Source organism: Chenopodium quinoa, unplaced genomic scaffold (assembly GCF_001683475.1).
Source record: "Chenopodium quinoa cultivar QQ74 unplaced genomic scaffold, ASM168347v1, whole genome shotgun sequence".
Classification (NCBI taxonomy): domain Eukaryota; kingdom Viridiplantae; phylum Streptophyta; class Magnoliopsida; order Caryophyllales; family Amaranthaceae; genus Chenopodium; species Chenopodium quinoa.
Genome location: NW_018742966.1, coordinates 1,029,072 through 1,054,881, shown reverse-complemented (window position 1 = coordinate 1,054,881; position 25,810 = coordinate 1,029,072). Strand labels below are relative to the sequence as shown.

Sequence of the window (25,810 nt, the reverse complement as noted above, 5' to 3'; positions counted from 1 at the left end):
CCGGGAACAAAAGAGGTGTGGCTACCCGATTCGGCCCAATACTGATCAACTTCATAGTTCTCGGGTACCTCACTGAACCAAGGTATGGGAGTTCTAACCAACGGCTGACCATCTTCAACCTGTGTAGGTTCATCATCCCCCTCTCTGTTCTCGTCCTCATCATCCATTTCCGCATACACATCATACACCGACAATTCATTATTCACAACATTATCAAAATGATTAGGCTCTTCTCGAAACGGTGAACCATCATCACCTTGCATAGAAGAGTAGCTATGCAATTGCATCGGCGAAGATGACACGGTGTTCGATGACGACGGAGCAGGCTGGCCGAACACTGTCACGCGTCCCCCCGCATGTACTGGTGAAGCTATATGAGAACTAAAAGGCAAGTGAAATTGGTCGTCCTGCATCATTCGAGTGAAAGAACCCATCCCATATGCATTCGATGGAATGTGGTTTGCGGGCTCTTGGAAGGACGCAGTGTTGTAATCAGAGACATATGTAGCTTGCTGTTCTGCCCGAGTACTTTGTTGGGTACATATAGGCACTGTTTCTACATATATCTCATTGGGAAAACCCTTCATTCCTACCATGCTCCTCAAACCTTTCAAATGTCTGTTCGTAGAGACAGGTAACACTTGCACCCTATGACCAGTATCACACCTCATTTTAAGGTTCAGTTCAACAGTCATAGGGTTTGAACCAATACAACTGTGAACCTCATTCATCAGATCAGTCACAGTCATGTTCGGTTCAAGTGTTATAAGGTCCATATTCCCTCCAGTGTACTCCACATTTGATCCATTACACAAAATTTCACCTCCCCATCGACACAACAACGCTACATTTTGTCCAGCCATATTCTACATAACAACCAAAACACATTTTACGTAAACCCGTTAAATCATCCCTAAATCACCACAACCAAACAAAAAAATTTTACATACTATACAAATTAACTACTAAGAACCCCTAAATCACCATTATTACACAACAATGTAGGTAATTACAATTGGTCAAAACCTAATAATTATCAACCATTGTCAACAATTTTCAACAAAACCAACAACAACAATTCAACATTATCCAAACTATTATCAACAATAACAATATCAACACTACCATTATCAACACTAACAATTCAACAATTACCAACACTAATAATTCAACAATACCAACACTAACAATTCAACATTTTTAACACTAACAACTCAACCTCATCAACATTTTAACCCAATTCCAAAAAAATTAGAAATCACCAACATAAACCCTAGAATTTAAAACACAAAGAAAGTTGAATGAATACCTATTTCAGGGTGAGGGGAGTGTATAGTGGGCTACACGGAGGGCGACGGTGGAGGTGACGGCGCCGGCGGCGGTCTATACGGAGGAGCACAAGTATGAGAGAGAGGGGGATTAAGTTAGAGTTTGGGAAAGAAGGGGTTTGAGAATGAAGGAGGAGGAAATGAAAGGATGAAATACGCTGGTGCAGGAAAAAAAAAAAACGACAGAAACGCTGTCTCAGACAACGTTTCATTAATAACCTTAAACGCTGTCTGAGACAGCGTTTATAGTTCCAGAGTTAAACGCTGTCTGGGACAGCGTCTTTGGTATAACTGTTTTTGTTTTTTAAAAACATTTTTATAAATAAAAGACAATTACAAAAATTTTTTTTAAAAAAAGGTCAACAACAAAGATGCTGTCCCAGACAGCGTTTTTAAGTTGATTTTTTTAAAAAAAACACACAGGCATAAAACGCTGACCGAGACAGCGTTTTAGCCTGGAAGCTTAGTTTGGTAAATACTTTTGCCACGCAACCATTTTGGTTAATATTTGCCAAAATTGGCTCACTTTGGAAAAACGTCCTCCAAACTGTGTCAACTTGGGCAAATACAAAAGGACCATATGTTATTATGTTCAGCTAATGCCTAAATCAAAAAACAAATCTCATTTAGATCAGTCACAATTCACCAAAATTGACCCATTTTTAGTTTTTACCCTTCTATTGTCATAGTACTCGGAAGGAAGATGTCAATAACAAAAATAATACAAGTACTTCATGTAATTAGAACAGATCTAATCAAAGGCAATTGCATATTTGGTAGCCAATAGGATTATAATATTATGCATGATACCTTTGGCTAATAGTTAGATGATTTAAGACCAAACTCTTTTCAGAAACAGGAATCTGCCTGTTACATTCTCTTTGAAATGTACAATTAGAAATAACTTTTTGTATTTAGTTATGTGAAAATACTAGTAACTTGTAAATCAGAAAAAAATGTTTTTTAATAATGATACAAGCATAGTTCAATTTTCTTATACAAGATGAGTTTTCTTATATCTTTCCAAAAAAAAAAAAAAAAAAAAATTTCTTATAAGACATTGAATGGTTCACTGATAATCTGATACGATGCAAAAATGAGTTTGCCAACATTACAAGACTAACCCTAACAAATTGGAACATTAAAAAAAAAAATCGTGGATTGAGTATAAATACTGAACAAGCTTACGTTTACAAGTAAGCTTGATACAATAAATAAGAGAAACAATCCATGAAGATATTACATGATCAATTCTATGAAGATTTATCTGCAGCTCATCCAACCATGCTGCGTTTTCTACCCCTTTGTCTAACTGCGACAACAAAACAAAAAAAAAAGTGAGCATAGACACCACAGATACACAAAGAGGAGCAGCAGCAAATCAAGAGAAGGAAGACAAAGGATATATAGTACCTTGAGCTAGCTTGTTTGTTGTGGAGCACCACTGCTTTGAGGATTTCCTGTATGCAGCAAGCACTTTTTCCATCTACACAAGAATATTTGTTTTTAAACACAATGGAAACAGAACAATTTCTCCAAATAATTTTAATTAACATTCCTATCTTTGCCCCCAATGTGACTGTGATGGACCACTATTGTCGAGTAATAAGTTGTTGCAGCACAGTAAAGAAAAATTACAAAATGGAAAACCCAGCATTCCTACATACATATTCCCATCAAAGCCGTTGATTGTGGTTTAGTATAAATAAATAAACAAATGAACTATCTGCATGATCATACGACATGAAGAGGATCCAATATAACCTACCACATTTCCACAAGAAGAGTGCATAGAAATCAATGCCCTTTCAAGTACGTATAAATCCACTGCTTTGTCTTCTGGTAAAGTAGATGTGAAGCTTAGGCCAAAGTCAATGAGCACCTGAAAAACATCACAGAAAACACTAAGGGGTCTTTCTCTGATGGGCATCCCCCCCCCCCCCCCCCTCACTGCTACTCCAAATTTAAAGTTTTCTTTTCATTCCCAACTACAGTAACAAATATCAAAGTAGAATCTCACCAGTTGATTGGTATCCTTATGAATCAACATATTTGAGGTTGTCAAGTCTCCATGTATAAGGCCACCATCATGTAGTTTTGCAATAGAGTTCCCTATCTGTGTTGCAATATCCTGTAAACGTTCTTCATCAATTCCATTAGCACCAAACTCGAGAAATAGCTCCTTAACCATAGGGCCATCAACATACTCAAATGTTAAAGTATGCAATGTGGGGTCCACCGCAAATAGAACTGGAGTTGCAACTCCTAACTTTCTCGCTTTAGTCATGCACCGGGCTTCCTGGTCAAAATCAAAATTTTATTGGTTAGGAAACAATAGCTCAACGACAAAAGGAGAAAAGTTGGGAATTAAATGACTGCCCGTTAAACAGCTTACTGCATTCAAGCGCTTCAGTGTAAGTTTTGAGTCCAGTGTTGGATGCCTGTACTTCTTTGAAAACCGCTCCTTTACAATCGATCTTCTTCCAACAAAGGTTGACTCAAAAACTCTCTGAATATGAAAGAAATAAAACATATAATTGAAGCAGCATGGACAAAAGATCAAATTAGTTGTCTTTGAAAACTTTTGAATACATTGTCAAAAAAAAAAAAAAAAAAAAAAACTTTTGAATAAAATTAAAACACAAAGCAAACATGAGTTGACACCATTCTGTTAGGAGTTCTTTGGGAAATGAAAGAAAGTCAGTCTTATTACTTATGTACCAAAGTTCGACATATTGACAGAAGGAAGCAGTGATTAGGGAGAAGGGAGGAGACAGTATGACATGTAGTAAGCTCTTCCCCCCCCCCCACTAAGTATGGGAGTGTTTCTACCACAGCAAATGAATAAAACAGCTGATGCTCAGACCTCTACTGGAGCATCAGATGGGACTTCTGGCCATCTATCTACTAAATAAATGTTTTTTTTAATCCTTGGTAAAGTAAATATATAAACTCACCGCTTCAGCACCTTGCTTCAGCAGAATGAGACCCCTGTCTTTTTCATCAGCCTCGATCTCCATTCCGGAAAAAAAAAAAAAGACAGCAACTAGAAACCGGGCTTTTTCAAACTGCAGTAGCAAGAATACACCAATAGGCTAGAATGTTAGCTTAAAAGAACGAGTTTAAATTTCCCCATATCATATCAAATCATGATAACCTGAATAAATGAAATAAAAGTCATGATAATCTGCTAAATCAACAAGCAACGACAGAGTGACATAAACATGAATAATTTTATAAAGTTTGCTGACACAAAAGCAAACTGCTCATCACACAGAATCCTCAAATCACACCATGAGAAATGTACAGCAGCAGTATAGCACTATAGCCACATTCAAAAGCCACCCTTACTAAGCCTTCACAAAGAAGGGCAGAAATTTAGAAAACACCGATAAATTATGACCCTCAACACACAAGCAACAATTAAAAAATCGTAGTTTTGCTTCAAAAACTTGAAAGATCCTCTAGACAACATCAATATACTTTGAACTTCCTGGAAAGAAGAAACCAGATATATTTTGAAAAGCATAATTTCTAGGGAGGCTGATCTATCAGCTCTTGATTTTATTTTCAACATTTGCAAGTCAAATATATTCAAGTTCGCCTGCAAGGTTCTATTAAATTCTATAAATATACTCTCGAAACGAATTAAAATGCGGAGTGACAACAATTATACTTATATGTACTTAATTTTTTCAATGATCCACATAAATTAGACGATATAAGACCAAATAAATCAAGCAGCATCAGAAATTTATATTGGTGATCCTCAGCCTCATTTGGCCTATAACAGTCCCTGATTTCAAAGAATTAACCACCTTGAGGAAACCTATTTATAAAAAAAAAAAAAAAACAATAACAACAAATTAAGGGCTTGTTTGACATCATTTTTTGTTTTCAGTTTCCTGTTTTTTTTAAAACTAAAAACCAAAAACAGGAAACAAGAAAAAGATATTTCCACTTTTCTGTTGTCAGTTTTTTAAAATTATCATGATTTTAAGCAGTCTAAATATTTTTTGATTCATTACGTGACATATATAATATACTTTTAAAAAACAGAAAACCACAGCGATGCCAAACGAACCTTAAGAAATCAAAACTATTTCTTCTGTTTCTCAATACCATCCAAAATTTATACTCCGTAACTACTAAAACTAGTACAATACTTGACTGCATACATCTCAATTGATATCCTTCAATTACATAGCAAAAAATACCTAACTTTATAATTACATGATAAAAATAAATTGGCGAGCAGATACAGTTAAAATTTCAGACATAGAGTTACAATCTAATACCCAGAAAAATCATGTTCTTCCTAGTTCATATCATGTTATTCCCTAAGAGAGCTTAACCCAACAAAACCCATCTTTCAATAACAAAAAAACAATTAAATTGTTTGAATTTATCAAATGAAATGTGTAATTGATATGGGTTTAGCTTCAATTAGCGAAGTTAACAATAAAACATGTATAATTTATGAATAATACCCCCGAAAATTTGCAAAAATAGTGCAAATAGAATTTCAGCAACAAAAAAGGCCCTAAATTTTCAAGAAAAAACGGACAAACCTGATGAATGTTGTTGAATTTGCTCGATTAAATTGAATGTAATTCGGCCGAATGGGGGACTGACAATGGCGGAAGGAAGAAAGTGAATACTCCTTTACTCTAAAGAACCCTTTGGCCAAGCTCTTAGAGCATACACAATGGTTGCCCAACCCCATCTTGGTTATTGATTATTTTATTATTTTATCCATCTTCCACCTCACTTATAACCATTTAATAACCAATGTATGCCAATAGTTAACCATAATATTTTGATTATACATTTTCTCTCTCCTACTTTTACCCAACCCCACCACACAATTTATTACTTAAATTCTATTATTATTAAATAATGCATTTGGTAATAATCATTCAAAATTAATAATTATTTATTAGCATACATTAATTAGATAAAATCTCAAAAATTTAAAAATAATGCAATTTTGATATTAATTAGTACGTAATTAGTCGTTAATTAAGACACAAACAATAATTGTAACCCTACTACATTCCACAATAATAAAAATCATACATATATATTCTATCAAATGACAAAAGTCTTTGAAAGATAATAACGAACCGCGAACAAGTACAAACACAATGATATAATATTGCGATTACACATCTATTAATGCATTTTATTGTCCCTACTTTGAACACCGAATTTGAGCCACATATGTTCAACTAAGTCTTTCTTCAATGCTTTATGCATAGCTTCATCACGAACACGTGCTCTATTAGACATGTAAGTTTCCAAACTTGCAATTCGGTTGTTGCTATTTTGGAACTGAAAAGGCTCTTCATTATTTTCATTACTTGAAGACGCATTTGTAGCTTGATCATATTCATTTGGATCGTAATACGTTTTATATGTATCTCTTTCATCCTCAACAATCATATTGTGCATAATAATACACGCTATCATTATTTTTCCTAACATTGATGCGTCACGAGCTAGCGCTGGATTCCGTATTATTGCAAAACGAGCTTGTAATACTCCAAAAGCACGCTCAACGTCCTTTCGTTTAGCTTCTTGTACTTTGGCAAATAGACCTTCTTTTTCATTTTGTGGTAGTGATATTGTAGGAATGAATGCCGCCCATTTAGGATATATACCATCAGTGAGATAATATCCCATATTGTATGTGCGACCATTCACAACATAGTTAATAGAGGGTGCACAACCTTCAAAAACATCATTAAACAATGGGGATCTATCAAGAACATTAATATCATTACGACTACCTGGTGTCCCAAAAAAGGCATGCCAGATCCAAAGATCATATGATGCCACAGCTTCCAAGATTAATGTGGGTTTACCTGGTCTTCCAGAAAACATACCTTTTAATCGAAGTGGACAGTTTTTCCACCTCCAATGCATACAATCAATAGAACCTAACATGCCAGGAAATCCACGACGTTCACCATTCCTTAGTAGTCTTACTAGATCTTCTTCATTGGGCTTTCGAAGGTATTCATCACTAAAGTAAGAGACTATTCCTTCCACAAAATGCTGAAGTGAATCTCTTGCAAGAGATGGGATAACATTTGGAGAATTTGAATAATTAGGATTTTGTGGTGGTTGAAAAGGAAACGGAGTGAAAGTACTTGGATTTGAGAAATTGAGATTTTGTGAACCGTAATTCGGAAAATTTTGAAAATTTGTATCTAAATCTGAGTTGAGATCAATTGGAAGATTAGAATAGTAAGGTTGAGGATTTGGATTATTTTGGGGCTGTGATGAGTTATGAGATTTTGTGGATTTTTTTTTTTCTGTTAGATTTTGGAATGTTCATCTTAACACAATTTGCCAATAAGAAGAGTAATTTTCACTTAAAAAAAAGTTGTTTCAAAATACTTCAATATTGGGCTCATTTTATAGAGAAAAATAAAATAGAGCCGTTGGTGTATTTTTTTTTTTTTTTTCAGAATTGTATTTTAAAAATTATGGCCGTTACAAAAATTACAACGGTTATAAATTCAGAGCAAATCTCAACCATTGATATTTGTATTACGTGTCAAAATCTTAGCCATCCATGTCAACCAAAAAGCAAAAAAAAAATTGCATGACCATATACATAACCGGTTATTTGAATAACCTGGTTATTCAATTGATACCCCAATAATTTCTCTCTTCTCAATATTTTATTAATATTTTCATTTTCTCTCTCTTAATAACCACCCAAATAGTTAATGGCTGTGGGTACTCTTAGAGAGGGTTATTATACGAGGTAGTGTAATTCAAAACTGCTCTTCTTACGGAGTATCAAGGATTCAAGTTCAGTCAATATGGGGTAATAGTAGTCAAAGTTTTGTGTTGCCAAATATCTCATTTAGATGAATTGGAATGTTTGGTTGTTTGAGGCAATTACACAAAGAATACTAGAATAGGTAATGATTAGCTCAAGCTTCTAATCAATCTAATGTGAGTGTTTGGTTGAGAGATAATTCAAATAGAGTGTTGAGTAAAACATTAATTTTGAAAAAACTAATAAAATGTACATGGGATTTGTAGTAAAGATGACTCTAGGTCTTGCCTCATGTTAAGCCCACGTGCTTTGGAGGTAGTTAGGTTTGGCCCATGAGCTACGTTTCGGGTCGAAATTTTCAAAAGGTTAGCACATGCATAGCCTAGGTCCTAGTGCCATCGTATCGAGCTATTTCATAAATTTTAGTGTGTTTTGTCATGTCAGGTCAGATTGTGCCTTATCGTTCTTCTCCCAATTAAAGGCCCACAGCCCAGTACGCACAATAACGTGCTGAGATAGGCCTACACCATATTCATATCGTGCCAGGGTTTTTCCCGTGATGGGGCAACCTGACCAGTGCCATCTTTAGTTTGTGGTAGTTGAGAGAAATAACTCCTATAAAGTTAATCAAATTTAATTCCTTTACTGTGTTTGCTCATGCTTATACTCCAATTAATGTGGATTATATCCTTATTGAGTTATTGCTTATTGGCCATTTTACACAATTAAGTAATTAACAACTAACTATAAAACACTTTTACACAAAACACCAATACAAACAATTTGTCAAACAAGGTAAAACCTTAGTATAAACAGCTAGCGTAAAACCTTCAAACTCTAACAAATTAGTTTAAACTAATAGAGATAAGTCAATAATTTTCCAACAAAAATCAATTATGTCATCACAATTTACATTTATATGATCCATATCAAAATTTTAATCCATATCCATTAATCTAAGAGCATATATATAAGCTAAAATAAAATCATAAAATTGATAATGTTAGTAATCCTCACAAATAAAAAGATAAACATCTACAGTTGAATTCTCCTCTCTCTTTCTAATGGCAGATCAAGGAAAGCAGGCTGAGATCTTTGAACTCGACAATGGCTCAATGCATGTCAAAATCTCAAATTATGGCTGCACAATCACTTCTTTATCAATCCCTGACAAAGATGGTACATTAATTTTCAATAAATTTTTACACTTTGATCATAAATTTTTAATCTTTTCATCTAATTCAAGTTTTTTACTTAATTTCTTTTCTGGGTTTTATCAATGCATGTATAATTATTGATGGGATTTGTCTAATTTTTGTGAAGGTAAACTTGCGGATGTTGTATTGGGATTTGACTCTGTCGACCCTTACCTGGTAATTCATCTCTTTCTTTCCAGGATTTTGAATTGAATAATTTATTTGATTTATAATTTTATTTTCATTTATGTAATTTATTGATGAATGACTTCTGTTTCGCAACTTATCTATTGATTTATGAAATTAATTTTTTATGGCATGAGCTTGTTGGTTAAATTCATCAACATTGTGGAATTAAAAGGTTTATGAATGGGGTTTAATCAATTCTGGAAAATGTTAAAGGTTGTAATGTTGTTATGATGATACACTTAGGTAATTCAGTAAGTGAGACTTTTATTGTTGTCAACCAAACTCAATTGTAAATCCAATCCCAAGTTTGAATCCTGAAACGAACATACTCGTATTTGCCTTTGAGGCTGAATGCAACATCAGTTGTTCTTCCAGTTGAATTTCTTATATTTGAGCTGTTAGTTTTCTTTGCAACAAGTAATGATCTAAGATCTTCGATGTTTCTGTCGTTAACTATTGTCTAATTTTTGTAACTCAGCAAGGAGCTGGATCATATTATGGTTGCATTGTCGGTCGTGTTGCAAATCGAATTAAGAATGGAAAGTTTACACTAAATGGAGTTGAGTGCTCTTTGCCTGTGAACAACCCCCCAAATAGTCTCCATGGTAAGATAACTTTAGCTTCTGAGATTCATAAGCTTGTGTTATTTCTGTATACATATTTCTGCAACACTTGACAGATGAGATGATATTATTCGTTGCTTTCCTTAGTTTATAACTTGTCTAGTGAGACTCACTTCTCTTGGTTTTTAATTTTTAAATTCTCTTTATAAAATAGTACATATTGACTTCTTGCAATTGTGATTTGAATTTAGGTATCCCTTATTAGCCCTTAACTTGTTTGAACTAATTGGTATTTTACTCCACCTGAATCTATCAAATTATGCTCCTTTTATCGGTACAGATAGCTGGAACCTACTGCATTCCTGGTATGCTAACCTGATTTCCTTATGTGTTAACTTATAATTTTCAATCTTTTTATTTAGGTGGCCTTAAGGGATTTGACAAGCAAATATGGGATGTAGTTGCATACAAGAAAAACGACACTCTCTCCATTACCTTTAAGTATCACAGTCGTGATGGCGAGGAAGGTATGCTCTCTATTGTCTCCTCCCCCTTCTGCTGACTACTGAATTTTTTAGTGTGTGTTTCCAGAGTTTACAACCTAGTTTATATATTACTCCGTATATTAAGTGTTTGGAAGGTATCACTTAGCATAATTTTATTTTCAATTTTCTTTTTGTAATTCCTTATCGTGTTTCTGTAAGCCTGAATAATATATAAAATACTTTTTGAAAGAATCTGCTAACGCTATCATTATTTGTAAAATAAAGTGATGCTGAATCTATTCTTTTTCCAAACAAAGCCCTAAGAAATGTTCTTCATGAAATTAAACAGGTTATCCTGGTGATCTTTCTGTGACTGCGACATATACTCTTACTTCCAAGACAACCATGAGGCTAGACATGGAAGCTTTGGCTGAGAACAAGGCGACTCCGGTCAATCTTGCTCAACATACATATTGGAATCTAGCAGGGCACAATTCAGGCCCTGTGCTTGACCATCATATTCAAATATGGGCAAATCACTATACCCCAGTTGACGAGAACACAGTCCCAACCGGAGAAATTGTTCCAGTTAAAGGCACACCATTCGATTTCACTTCAGAGAAGAGGATCGGTCAGGATATTGATAAAGTTGGCATGGGCTATGATCACAATTATGTGCTTGACTGTGGGGATGAAAAGACAGGATTAAAACACGCTGCTAAAGTCAGGGAACCTTTGAGCAAAAGGGTCCTTGACCTCTGGACTAGTGCCCCTGGCATGCAATTCTACACTGCTAACTATGTGAATGGAGTCAGTGGGAAAGGTGGAGCTGTTTACAACAAACATGCTGGACTTTGTCTCGAGACACAAGGATTTCCGAACGCCATTAACCAACCAAATTTCCCTTCTGTTGTTGTTGAACCTGGTAAAAAATATCAGCACAGCATGCTGTTTGAGTTCTCGATTGCATAGAATGTGTTTTGCAGGTTCTGTTTTAGTAGTTCCTAAATAATGTCCCACCTGTGTAATGGCTTGCAGATCTGTAATAAATGAATCATGTGTGATTTTATTATCCTTTCGTATTCCAAATTTGCCTTGTGTAATACTTTTCGTAGTTTGTAAATTGTACTGATGCTGATTTAATAAGATTAATCTGCAAAAAATTACTATAGTTTGAAACTTGTGACCATGCATGAAGCCACCGATTAGTTTTCATTAGGTTTTTGTCAGAAGTTAAGATATCGTGTAAGCCAAAGGCCCAAAAGCAATCCCACCCCAAGCAGCCAGGATTGTGAACCCTGCCCCAGCTAGGGTATGTTAATCTTGCCACAAAACATAATGATCCTAGACCGGTTCACGATTGGCGATAAGTATAGCTTAGGTAGAACCTCTGGCCAAATGGTATTTTTATCTCTCATTTTGGTCTGAAAGTACGAAGTGTATAAGCCACAGCTACATTCTTCTCCATAAAAGTGCTTAACATAGACCAAGTCACTTTGTTGGGAAATAAATGATGCATCAAAATTAACATCTTTCATCAACAATCATGAGTTAAGAGGATCATTTTAAATTTCCATGTTACATATTAATTGTAAAAATTATGAATCTACTATAAGAGAGTAACTTCGAGATAAAAGCTTCCTATATAATTCAAGTACATAATTTTTGTATGCAAAGCTCGTCTTTGTGCAAATATCCCCATGCTTTATATACAGATTACATAAAATGTAGAGGGGCCTTCAGTAAACAAGCTTAGTCAAGAAGGAAATCCTCAAAACTCATGAAACAGTGAAGGCAATAGTAAACAGGCATATTGATCATACTTCCGGGTTAATCATTTACTACTCAAAAGCGTCAGTTATTTGTTAACATGGAGGGCACGGATTGCTCTGAAAGAGTCCTGTAAATTCCCCTTATTGTCTTTGGAGTAGTTCTACAGCAACCGCCAAATAGAGAAGCCCCTGCCTTCTGCCAATGTTTCACATAAGAAACAAAATCTTCATCTAGAACCCCTGTATTTTGCTGCAAGATATGCACCGAGTAGTCAGAGGCATGAATTTACAAATCAAACATATAACAACAGCTACACATTAGTGACAGAGAAATGGGCAAAGGTGAATACCTTGACATAATACTGAAAACCCAGCCATTTCTACAAAATATGAGATACTTGTACGTTGAAAAGTTTACCATGCATTCTGGCAACATAAGCTAAGCTATTCTGGTGGTGCTACTCTCAAGTCTTGACATTATGACAGAAGTCACCAATACGACCGAAATATGAAGATAATTACGGAGTACATAATAGCAGTAGACAGAAATTTTTCACATACAGAAGAAACAAATTTCTCTGAACAAGCACAACATAACAACTCTGCCTCGACCTAGGCTAAAAAATCAGTTTAGAACAACTATAATTTTACTCCAAACGAACCACCAGTTCAATTATTCTTGAATTTGCATCAAAAGAAAGACGTTCTGCAGTGCCATTTAAAAAGCACGGTAAAGTAAGTCTCAACTTTTCACCCCCACAATACAAAACTATATAAAGATCTTAAATATCAATGACCCAAAGTTCCAATCAGAGATTAATAATTGTAAAACCAGATTTGAGCTTTTGCACTCCCATATCACTCCCTACTCTCTAGTAGTGTAAAAGAGTGCTTAATCCACAGAGTTGGCAGCCACTGAAGCAGATTGTATAAGGAACTAAAGAGACCCTCAAAAGACTGCTCCATAGCCAAAGGATTTTTTTTTTCCAGCTTTTCTGATAACATTTAGTGGTGTTTGAGAAAAAAATTACAGGAAGGCTGAGGATCTTTTCAGGTCCCATTTCATAGATTGACACATAAGTAGGCAACCTAGGAGACTATTAATATTATTAATAAAAAAAACCTGGTAAGTTTCACTCTGATTAATGTTTAGCCAGAATGAGTGTTTAGAAGAATTAGAACATTACTTAGAGCATGTGAACGAGGCAATAAATCTTAAATCTGGCATCTATACAAAATACAATCAAGTGGCCATTCAAACGACATCATGAGTTCTAATGTTCTTGTATTTTCAGTTGATGTATCCATTAAAAATTCCCAACGATAGAATGATCTTTCAATTCAGGGGTAATAAGAGTACGGATAGGGTGTCAAACAAGCACCAGATGATCCCAGAAGATCTCCCATCATTTCTAACCCTGAAAAAATTCTCAATGGTTTGACTTATAGAGTAATAGCACAGAAGATTTCCCTCCAATTCCTATTATAACTTTTTAATGCTCATATAATGCGCCAAGGAGAGAAAAACAGCTTAAATCTCATGGCAAACCGAAATGAAGGGACCATCAAATAATCTCTCAAGGCTACTTTCAGGCCTCAGTGCAGATGTTGGAACCTTGGAAAGTCTCACAACATTCTAAATGGGATCTACAACATGTGGATGCAGTATAGCCAATGCGTAGGGAACTTTAAGAGTTTGTTTGAGAGCTTAGGAGACTTCCTTAACTCAGTCTTGTCTTACAAGTGGTGTTTGCAATAGATAGGTATAACCTATGGGTTATGTAAGGGGAAAATCTTTTCCTGATACGACTGATCGCCAGGAAGCCTAGAACTTCCCTAATTCAAGTTTATCATGTTCTGTTTTTAATTGTTTGGTGTAGAGACTAGAGAGACCTGCAAAGGGCAGATGATATAGCAAGATTTGATCCCAAGGCCGTAGGTACCACCCATCAAAGCTTTGACCAACTAAACTAGTTAGCATCCTGCTCCACAATTCATAATTTTCTTAGTGCCTTAAAAGGAAAGCACAAGACAAAATAACATCCTTCTGGTAGATACTATCCAGTGTTGCATGGAATAGTCTTCAGGTCATAAGTCCATAACTCATTGCCTATGAAAGATCATTTCACTAATGTTGTGTGACATATATATCCAATAATAGATCCCCGTGCAGAGTAAAACATCATAATAATAACCATTTGGTGAACAAAACTGAAAAGAAAACTTACCACCCACTCCTTTATAATTGGATCATAGGTTTCACCACTGTTTGGGTATATAATAATTGGTTTTGTTGCCACCTGAAATAACCATCCAGATATGCTATAAGAATTTCAGTGCCAGATTGCTACTTGAGTACACATAAAACACTATAGCAGGAAACAGAGACAATATCAGGGTTTTTTTTCCTTTTTTTTTGGGAGAAATTTTAATGATATCCTTATGAGCCAATAGAGTTTGGAAAACAAGAAAAATTCTAAATTTCCTCCATATAACTATATAAGAACAAAACAGATGAAAACCTACTCTAATGTCACCTTTTTAATTGACAAAATCAGTCCTTCAATAAACCTGGGAGGAGTACAATTAATCCCAATTGCAACAACCTTCTTGCTAGCCTCAGCAATTGATGCACACTCAGGCAAGGAATCACCACTGACCACATTCACACCATCTTTTGAGCTAAAAGTAAACCATGCTGGAATCTTTATATTTTCCTCATCAAGAAGTTCAGAATAAGCCTGGACATAGGACATAACAGCCAAGGTAAAGGTCATTTTAGAGTGACAATACACAACTATTGTAAGTGCCTTTAACCAAATCTGATGCCCCCCCATAAAGTTCAACTAGACAGAATATGCATACTATGGAGCCCTAGAGCTGCAATAGTAGCATAGATTAATTGAATTTTGCATAAATTGGCATCCAGCAATTAATGAATTATATCAAAATGTAAAGTAGAAAAATCAAGATGAACAGACATTTTAATTCAGAAACCTCAGGATCAAAATTTGTATCCTAACAGTTTTAGCAGATAATATTTCACAGCTCCAACATACCTGTGCTTCGACTTTATTTGGAATTGTTTCAAATGCAATTAGGTCAGCACCTGCTTCAGCTAAAACCTGAACTCTTCTCCGATGAAAATCTTTTAAGAAATCCAGTGTCACAGTAGTACCATAGTTTCCACTGTCAAAAGAATTCCATAGGAAGAGACAAATTTACTTAACATGATCTGAACTTATGTAAACGATGAAAAATATCAAAAAAATAAAAAGGATAAGATAAGCCAGTAGGTCATTATTGTCAGCACATTGGAGAAGATTGTGATTAGTAGTGTATCTGACAGCACAGAAAAATATTTATCCCCTTACTACAATGAGGTATCAGTGAAGGCGTAAAAGAAATCATTGAACCACTGAAACAGAACAGATGAACAGGGGAGAAAGGCAGTACCAAGATAATAGCTTATCCATTCATGCCACTACCATATAGAATACGAGACTCTAAGTCTCTAACTAAATATATCTAAAGACGCATCAGTCTGACATTCTGACTACTACACCTGTAGCTTTCACTTCCCCACACAATATTCAAGAACATAAGCCATATTAAAAAAAAATTGATAGACTCCTTCATCACTTTCCCACCAATTTCCATCCACTATATGTATACTAATATTACAAGTGCTTATGACATGAGAAATAATCATTAGGTACAAGTACTCACAATATTGACACTATTAGTGGGAAGCAAGTTATAATTACGTCCATTTCTATCACCAATGAAACATAAATATGCATAGAGCAGCATTACCAAATCATGCTAGAGAACAGGTTAGCACTATATGCATCCCCCAAATCTAGTCCTAATTGACCAATTACCATGCAAGCAGAGTAAGAAAGGTAATAGTATGTAATAGTTAGGGATTGGAAAATGAACATAGCAAGTATTACACATCAATCATTCTGAATAATAGAAGTTAGCTTTACAACAAGTAGATGAGGTAAGTATTGTAATAATATTATAAATCATATAACTGATCAATGGTCAAAATACAGTAAAGCAATGTCTTTGAAACCAGGAGTAAGATATTTGACTGATTAGTGGTGACATTTCACATCTACAGGTACTTCTAGAATGCACGGGGACGAGAAATTCAAAAACAGATAAGAATAGAATAGTACTACTACATGAAAAAGAAAGAGGGGGGGGGGGGGGGGGGGAGGGGAGGTGGCTTTGTATTACCTATACTCAGAACCATCAGCCAAATAAGCACCATAGCTTCCCACTGATGCTGCAACCAAGATGGGCCGACTTTTTAGGATCTTGCTATCATGTCTAGCCTCCACAGAAGCCTTACCACAGTTTTCATAGTATAAATCACGTGCCTCACAGGCAATTTCAACACTTTTCCTTAGCAAGGCTTCACTTTCTTCTTGTGATAACCCTTTGGCGCGAAAACCCTGGATGGTTGCCTATCAAGTTACATCAAAAGGAAAAATTTAACAATCTATAAATGTCTGTGTATTAGGATAAAACAGCAACTAATAAGTGATACAAGATCAAAGGAAGGCTACCTGATACGATGCAGATATTATGATATCAGCACCAGCTTCAAGGTAATCAAGGTGAACCTGCCGCATCATGTACGTCATATCAAGCAATTAAACAGGTTTTGTAGGGCCAAATATATATAAAGGAATGGCAAGCCTACATTATAATTGATTAAGCATCAGAAACGGTATACCAACACACAAAATCAAGAGTCCGGATCATTTCTAGCAAATTGATACTGAAAAATTTAAACAAAATAACCCATCTACTGAAAGAAAGGCATATGTAGTAGTATACAAAATTTTCCAACATGATATCCACCACACCAAGACAACTGTGGGGCAGGTGTCAGGTGTCCTACTAATTATTTGTCTTCAAAGAAACTAATAGAGGATGCAAAGACATAAATCCTTTGATATGTTAAGTCAAATTTCAATAAATAACACAACTTAATACATGACACCCAAAAATTTCAAGAAAATAGGACACAAAGTATATATGACCAAAGCTTCTTTTACTAGTAGCAATATAAGGTTGATATGTGACAAGTGACCTAATATTAAAATTTCAAATTCTAGCAAAATGTTAATACTCCGAGTCTCCAATTCTCCCTCCATCTCAATATAATCTTGTTGTTTGCCTTTTGAAGCATTACATATTTACATTGTCACACATTTATACATATGAATATAGTGATTTACTCGATTAAACTTCAAAATTAATTACAATCTACAATGAGCTCTCTAAGTTTGTCCTTCAAGACTAAAAAAGAATATAGGAAAGATCATTTACAGAAGGAGGTAGCATTACTACATAGTGCACATTCAACTAGTATTACTACCTCTATTTCACATTTTTTTGTAACTTTGAAGGATACACGGACTTGTAGGCTAAATTTGTTTGTGAGTGTAAGATAGAGACATAGAGAAATAGGAATGCATGTGATGACGAGAGACATAGGCCCTGTTTGGTAGTAAGCTTATTGGGGGTATATTAGCTTATTTGACTAACTTTAGCTGATTGACTAGTCAAACAAGCTAATACAAGTGTTTGGTAGTAAGCTTATTGAAAGAGCTTATTCCACTAAATAAGCTCTTTTTGAAAAAGCTCATTTTAGGAGCTTTTTCAATTAGCTTATTCATTAATTATTGTGAAATGACATTTATAACCTCATTTAATTTAAAATCATATCTAAACTACCTACCCCAAAATTAACTTATTGGTCATTTCACATACTCAATCACCTTTAAGAAATCAACAATTTACCAAACACTTTTATATAGGCCCTGTTTAGGAGGAAGCTGAAAGCTAAAACTGATTGAGTTAACTGATTTTATTAACTGATTTGACTAACTTATTGTATTAACTGATTATATAAAAGTGTTTGGTAAATAGATGATAGCTTAAAGGTGATTGAGTATGTAAAATGACCAATAAGCTAATTGTGAGGTAGGCAGTTTAGATAGAATTTTAAATTAAATGAGGTTATAAGTGTCATTTCACAATAATTAATGAATAAGCTAATTGAAAAAGCTCCTAAAATGAGCTTTTTCAAAAAGAGTTTATTTAGTAGAATAAGCTCTTTCAATAAGCTTACTACCAAACACTTGTATTAGCTTGTTTGACTAGTCAATCAGCTAAAGTTAGTCAAATAAGCTAATATACCCCCAATAAGCTAACTACCAAACACGGCCATAATCAGTTAATACAATAAGTCAGTCAAATCAGTTAATAAAATCAGCTAGTCAAAATCAGCTAACTCAATCAGCTTCAGCTTTCAGCTTTCTCCCAAAAAGGGCCTAGAGAGAAATGACAACCTAAAAAGTAAAGAAAACATTAGTTGCAAATAACGTGTAGCATCCATTTTTGACAACAGTTGTAATAAATATAAAACGGAGGTAGTATATAATTAAGAGCAAATGATATAGACGGGATTTAATATTTTGGAACTACGCCAAGACTTAAACCAACTACGCTAGTTTGCTTAATTGGTTGACATTGATAGACAATGACTAACCAAATATTACAAACAAATACTCCGTAACATCTCCTTTTAAAATCCACTTTTATTCATCATATCTAACTTTTTCGTACTTAGTGCGCGAATATCTGGAGGATAAACATGAATAATAAATTCCAATAATCCAAAAAAAAAAGTCTCAATCAAAATTGCAAGATTCTTCTTTACCTAGTACTGAATAAGAGCTTAAAAAATCCATAAAAATCTTGAAAAATGCCAAAAATAGTAAGAACTATAAACAATTAGTACAAATCTTGAGCATATTTTCCAAATTAAGAATCAAATTTATCACAAAATCAGCAAAAATCGAAAGAGATAAACCTGACGAACGAGGTGAGGAGAAGTGACGAGACATTTAGCGCTCCAAAGAGGATCATTGAGATCGGCGCCGTGACGCTCTAATTCTGTCGCAAGTCCGCCGTCGACGATTGCGAAACCGCCGGAATTTTCCAGAATCTTCGACATTATTGACGACATTCTTATAGCTAGCTAGCTTACTCTTACTCTTTTTTCTCTCTCTTTCTTTTTTCTTTCTTATTTCTAATAAGAGTTGAATTTATTAACGGCGTTTTTAAGTTGCGTAACTTCTTGAATTTAGATTTTACACCTGTGATTTTAGTGAGACTATTCTTGTAATCTTGTACATCAGATATTTTGTTTTTTGTTTTAGTTTATGTTTATGAATGTAATCTTTATGCATATTCACATGGACCCACGTTCTCCTCAATTTAGTGCGTGGAGGATTATTACTAGTTATCCCCACCTATGATTTCACAAACTAATTTTATTCAAATGCTCCCTCATTTCGATTTTTGATACTACCTCCGTTTTAAAAGGTGTTATTTGTGAGATGTAAAATACTTCCTCCGTTATGTTAATATTGCAAAAAGGAGGAAATTACGCATCTCGAAATACCTTTTACATGCTAAATATCTATAATTGTGTAAGAGTAAAAATTTAAAAGTATTTTATGAGACGAATCCAACAAGATCCCACTTGACTATATTTTGCTTAACGTATAACTCATATTATATGGTCAAACAAGAGTGATGAATAGTGTAAAAAGTCCATTGTTGCAATATTAATAGAACGGAGGAAGTATTTATGTTGTAGATAATAAGAAATAAAAGTTGTATTTATAATATTTCGTATTTGATTGAAATCCTGAGCCAAACGATTGGGCTGCTTTTCTGGGTCCGGGGCAACAGCTTTGGAAGAAACGATAAAAGTTTACCTCAAGACCGCCACTCAAGCCAGAGGTCTTTTCGCTAGAATTTGTCATTTTGTCATCAACTGAATTAGTACTTCGGTAGGACTTAGACTCCTATCGCGGGACGTAGCCTCACAACACCCGGGGCACTCCAATTGCTCCTTGTGATGCAACAGTCCCTGTGATGGGCGTCTCGCTGGAAGTTCTTCCAGTTAGGGAACGCCTACGACCTACCCATCAAAACCCCTCTTTCTTCTACTCAACTTATAGATTGCTGTTAAATAGGTTAAGAAGGCTAAAGGTTGTCCTAAGCTGAAAGTGTTGTCTGGAAGGCCTTTCGCTAACACTCACCCAAGAATCTCCCAAGGTAATGGATACCGCTCCTGAGTCCAGGCTTTCGCTTTAACCGAGCCTGGAAGTCTTCAACCGAAGGGCCTCCTCCGATAAGAGGGCTCACTAACTCTGCCTTGGGTGAGGCCAGTGTTATCAGCTGATTGCAGATGAGTTTGCACTTCATCTAAATTGCTTCTAAGTACCTCAATTTTATCAGTGATGCTCTTGAATTCCTCTCCAATCGAACCCCAGGGCACCTGCCTTAAGGAGAGGAGGCTATTGGTCAACCCGCTGAGGTCGGGGAACCGGAAGCACCAACTGTAGATCACTTACGAAGTAAAATCACTTCGTACATTAGTACATAGAGATGAATAAACTAGTATATAAGGGAACACTTAAAATTGGAAGGAAATGGGAACAATGGTTCATGAAAATTCTAAATGTTAAGTACTTTAAAATTTAGGTAATTCTAGTCATTTTTTTTATCCTCCAATTAGCTATAAGCCTATAAATATTGGTGTTAGACATTCAATATGTCAATCACATGCAGTTATGCCTTTTTTTTTTTTTTTTTTTTTTTAAATGATATTTGAAGTCTGTACATATCATGTAACCATAAAATAAAATTTAAATTAAAAAAAAAATCATAAATTATATACATAAGGCTTTTTTACAATAAAAGAACAATAGTACAAAATTAAATACTCCTCAAAAAAAAAAATATACAAAATTAAATACATTCCATTGATAAAAGATTGAACAAAATTTGTTAAAATTCTTAATATTCTAAAATCGTATAATCTACAAACATCTTAGCCCGAAACAAAATGGATGGGCACAAAACCGATTAATCCAGACGACATAACTGATGAGAGTCCGGACGACATAACTGATGAGAGTTACGGGCCACGACTAGGGCCAAAACAAAAACAACTATTAACAACTTGATCTTCAGGTATCATCCCACCGCCTTTGGTTGTATCAAAAGCTTCCAATAACCTCACTACTTCATCCATGTTGGGGCGTTTGTTTGGTTCGCCATCCCAACATTTGCGCATGATACTCACTAATGAAGGTGGACAACATCTTGGTATATCAGGACGCATACCCTATCAAATAAATTAAAAAAAAAAACACTTTAGCTTAGTTAATAAGCAGGTAAAAGTTGAAATCAAATTATTATGCATAAAACTCGTGAAAGTACACTACTAACATCTCTAACCACCGCAGAAGAGACATCCGCAAAACTCAAATCAGGATAAGGCATATCACAACAATAAATCTCCCACAAACATATTCCAAAACTGTATACATCACACTTCCTGTTGTACGGCTTACCATCAAGAACCTGTCATCAAAGTAATAAATAAAAATTAATTTTTCAATCAATTTCACCAAAATTAATAATTTTAATAAAAACATCATCAAAATAATAACACTATCGTTACCTCAGGTGCCATATATCCCAGTGTACCAGTTTCTCCAGTCATGTCACGTGGGTTTTGTGCCTCAACTCGAGCAACACCAAAATCTGCGATTTTCAATGTACCACTAGTATCTAGTAGCATATTTTCAGTTTTGACATCACGATGTACAATCTTTCTAGAGTGAAGGTAACTTAATCTGCACATATAAGAAGGTACACAATCTAATCACTTTCTTATAATAAAGTAACAAATAAAGGTACAAGTTATATGGACCTTACCCTCTCGAAAGATCTAAAGCAAGTCGAATTACAACTTTGATAGCAAGTTTTCTCTTCCTATTTCTAATCAAATAATTCTTCAGTGTTCCTCCGGCAAGATACTCAACTATAACACAACATGCCCTAGAAGGAAGAGAGTTGCCCAAATTGCCACTATTGGTAGGAATTAAAAGATTTGAAGTTCCCATTGAAGCTCCAATGAACTACAAAATATATTTGATAGTTCAAACCTTAGCAAATTTATTCAACAAAATATGGATATGAAAAAAAATGTCATTACATTTGAAAAAAAAATGTCAGTCACATGAGAATATGTGATCAGACCAAAAGCACAAAAATCAAAAGACATAACATAAGTTTCTAACAGTTTTAACCTTTGTAACATTGGGATGGTCAAGTTTATGCCAAACAGCAACTTCTTGCCGAAATGAGGACCGAAGAGCCGCAGTTTCAGCCTCTGTGGCCATACCATCTTCCCCCCAATCCAAAACTTTCACTATAATATAACCACAAAAAAAAAAAAAAAAAAAAAAAAGTAAACCAATCAAACATACCAATGAAGATAATATATAGAATTCATATCCTAACTCCCATAAAAATACATAAAGCTCCCATTAATACATGTAGCACCAAAAAAAAAAGAAAAAAAAAATTGAAGTAGAAGTAATGGTAGCTATGAGATATTTGTATTGTTATACATAGCAGTATCGGAGGCATATTAAATAAGAATTCAAGCTAATTTAATATGGGATAGCAGAAGTATATGTAGATATGTATATATATAATTCTTATATAGTCAATAGTTCATTGCTGCTTTCATTCAAATGTTAAAATAATTAGATACTTGATAAACAGTTAAGCAAACGTTTGGTTTAAGGGCTTGTTTCAATCAGTTCAGTTCCTAATTTCCTTCTCTCATAAACAATTCAGTTTAGTTCAGCTCAGTAAATCAGGCCCTAAGTTGATTTTTAGTTTTGTTCTACATGCTTACTAAGATGTATTTCGAACTTTTAGGATAGCATAAAAATTTAAGTAGTTTCATTCTTTCATAAAATAAAATGGCAGATTAACCAACAAATTTGCTTAAGTCAAGTTTCTTATCTATATTGATAATCAAATGGTTGCTTTAGGATCAAGCTTTATCCAACACTTCAAAGATTTAACCGTTTAAGGAAGCAAGAGTTTGAAGTTTGACATGAATTATAACGTAATAGTGTTTCTCCAAACAGAAGATAATTGAATTTGGCATAGAAATATGAGCAAAGTTAATAAAAGGAACAGGTGAGCACAAAATAAGATGCATTAAGACAATTACTACTTGTATAGTTGTATGTACCAATATGCCATGCCCGACAAATTAAATGTCACCACATAAGAAATTGAAATTGTATAGATTAAAGAGATATCTAATACTTTCATTATCAACCAAAACTATGTCATATGCAAGTAAGGAACACTTTAATGAACAATCACAAATCCAGCTTTTGCCACCTGAACCCCGATAACCATATATATAATCAGCAAAGAACTATACAAATTACCATAATCTTTAAACTTGTCAAATTTGGGGGGTCATGAGTTCTATATACCAAATCACCGATGCTATACATATGACAGATAGTCCATAAACATTTTTTATTACAAATATGGATGATGATCCTCAGCTATTGACAGAACACACCATAAGCCCAGCACATGGCACTTTGTGCTACATGCATACCTCAACTAATGATCAAAGCTTAATGATTAAGTGCATCATAAGGTCAAGAAACAATTTCAATTTTAATCAATCTGTAGTAACAGTTAATAGTTAACAGACAAGGTCATCAGATTAATGGTAGACACACACGAAGAGATCATCGAAACCATGTAGACTTTACAATAGTCCAACATATGGATTAGTCCCCGGTTTAGGGGTACAAAAATATATCAGATGTCTCCTTTCCCTGTGATATTGAACTCTATCAAGCCATGCCTGGTGTACAATTTCCATTCACACACTCAAACTTATGATCATACAAAACTAAACTTGACAAAATAATAGTAGATAGTAAATTGATCATGAGATAAAGTGATAAACAGAACATAAAAGTAAGTTTTCATTACCTGCAACATCCCTTCCATCATAAACAGCTTTGTAAACAGAACCATATGTGCCATGGGCAATATTGTGCTTCAAATCGAGTTTCGCCAAGTCGATTTCCCACTCTTCTTTCTTGGTGGCATTGAGATCTTGATCTCGAGAAAAAACCCTACTCAAACGTTTTTCCAAATGAATATCCCAATTCTTGAAATCAATCATATCAGCCCTAAACATCATGTTTTTTTGCACTCAAATTCCCCGAATCCTTCGAATTGGAAAGAGAACGCTTCTGATCGCCTTTTGCTTCTTCAACAGGCTTATCAGAAGAATTCTCTGCCACTTCAACAACACTTTCAGCACCTTCATTGCTCTTTGATTCCATTATTTTTTCTCCCTAAATTAAACTTTTTTTTTCCAAATTTCAATAAAATCAGACGAACAGAAACACAATATCAGTTACCCTGACAAAATTTGACGGAAATTAAGAATATAAACTTATCAAAATCATGATGATTTAATACAACACCAAACAAGGTTAAATACTAAAAATCCAACCTTTTTATACTAAAATTAACAAAAAATCAAAACTTTCACCTAAAAAAAAAATAAAAATTGAAACACAAAAACATCAAACTCAGAATTAATTACTAAAGCTAAATTTCTAATAACAAATACTCAGAAAATGACCTTTTTCCAACCCATAAACATGAGGAAAACGAAATCCCAACAAAAATTTACAACCCACAAAAATAAAAACAGATAACAAACAAACAAAAATAAAATCACAAAAAACCAATAGAAAAAACACCAACTAAAATTCTTTCAAAAAAAAACACCAAATAATTAATCAAAAAAATAGAGAAAAGGAGATATACCTGAAAGAAAAACAACTGAATAAATCAGAGACAAAAACACCGGAAAAATAGCTGATGAACGAGAAATTCTCAAAGGGTTTGTGGATGACAATAAACCTCCCCTTGAATCAATAAATACCAAGGAATTTTGAGGGAAAGTGGCCAGAAAATAGTGTAATTTTTGGTGGGTATCTATCTAATTATATGGATACATTAGATGAACAGTGCATAAAATAATTACAAGTAAATTATAGGGTGAGAAATTGAGAATGTTATTTTGGGAGTTGAAACCAACTAGGATATTCGGAGCAGAATTTTATAATAGGAAGATTATTATCATCAGACCAAATCAATGAGGATATTAATTTATCCAAATCTTTGCCTGGGATAATTAAGCTATTTTTTTTTCGATCATATTATATTTTATAGTGTGACAAAAAAATTTAACTCTTTTTAATAGTAGGAAGTGCAATATATGTTACTTTCAATTTTGAAGGGAGGGAAAAATAAATTTGTGACTCATCATGCCACTAAAGGACATTAAAAGTACTTGAGTTAAGAAAAGGTCGTGTAAAAACAATTAAAGAAATTAAAAATTAAGAATAGGTTAAAAAAAGTATGATAATCTTCAAAAAAAAAAAAAAAAAAAAAAAAAAAAAAAGTATGATAATTTTCTACTATCGGCCAACTTAATTCTAATACTGTCTTGTACTCTTGTA

The 25,810-nt window shown here is 34.3% G+C and overlaps 4 protein-coding genes and 1 pseudogene across 5 annotated transcripts; 1 reads left to right on the top strand and 4 right to left on the bottom strand.

The window, feature by feature from the left end:
- Positions 1–2,352: 2,352 nt before the first annotated feature.
- On the bottom strand, positions 2,353–6,035 carry LOC110728996 (TP53-regulating kinase-like). The gene is made up of 7 exons (XM_021908689.1): positions 5,900–6,035; positions 4,286–4,396; positions 3,724–3,837; positions 3,349–3,627; positions 3,097–3,210; positions 2,742–2,814; positions 2,353–2,640 (listed from the first exon to the last, which is right to left on the bottom strand). The coding sequence occupies exons 2-7, from the start codon at positions 4,346–4,348 to the stop codon at positions 2,603–2,605; spliced, it is 681 nt and encodes a 226-aa protein (XP_021764381.1). The 5' UTR covers positions 4,349–4,396; positions 5,900–6,035; the 3' UTR covers positions 2,353–2,602.
- Positions 6,036–6,503: 468 nt separating this feature from the next.
- LOC110729044 lies at positions 6,504–8,208 on the bottom strand. Its single transcript, XM_021908746.1, has 2 exons — positions 8,136–8,208; positions 6,504–7,549 (listed from the first exon to the last, which is right to left on the bottom strand). Exons 1-2 carry the CDS (start codon positions 8,206–8,208, stop codon positions 6,504–6,506), a joined length of 1,119 nt encoding a protein of 372 aa, XP_021764438.1.
- Positions 8,209–8,996: 788 nt separating this feature from the next.
- Positions 8,997–11,728, top strand: LOC110728994 (aldose 1-epimerase-like). Its single transcript, XM_021908688.1, has 5 exons — positions 8,997–9,303; positions 9,448–9,497; positions 9,988–10,114; positions 10,495–10,599; positions 10,907–11,728. The coding sequence occupies exons 1-5, from the start codon at positions 9,189–9,191 to the stop codon at positions 11,527–11,529; spliced, it is 1,020 nt and encodes a 339-aa protein (XP_021764380.1). The 5' UTR covers positions 8,997–9,188; the 3' UTR covers positions 11,530–11,728.
- Positions 11,729–12,071: 343 nt separating this feature from the next.
- LOC110728993 (homocysteine S-methyltransferase 2-like) lies at positions 12,072–19,573 on the bottom strand. 2 transcript variants are annotated; one of them, XM_021908686.1, is made up of 7 exons: positions 19,228–19,573; positions 16,910–16,966; positions 16,578–16,807; positions 15,389–15,518; positions 14,867–15,070; positions 14,558–14,629; positions 12,072–12,579 (listed from the first exon to the last, which is right to left on the bottom strand). In XM_021908686.1, the coding sequence occupies exons 1-7, from the start codon at positions 19,381–19,383 to the stop codon at positions 12,412–12,414; spliced, it is 1,017 nt and encodes a 338-aa protein (XP_021764378.1). In that variant the 5' UTR covers positions 19,384–19,573; the 3' UTR covers positions 12,072–12,411. The 2 variants fall into 2 exon arrangements, with proteins under 2 accessions (XP_021764378.1, XP_021764379.1); XM_021908687.1 differs by having other exon boundaries at positions 16,910–17,042; positions 19,228–19,311.
- A 1,595-nt stretch (positions 19,574–21,168) lies between these two features.
- On the bottom strand, positions 21,169–25,008 carry LOC110728992 (annotated as a pseudogene).
- Between the last annotated feature and the right edge of the window lie 802 nt (positions 25,009–25,810).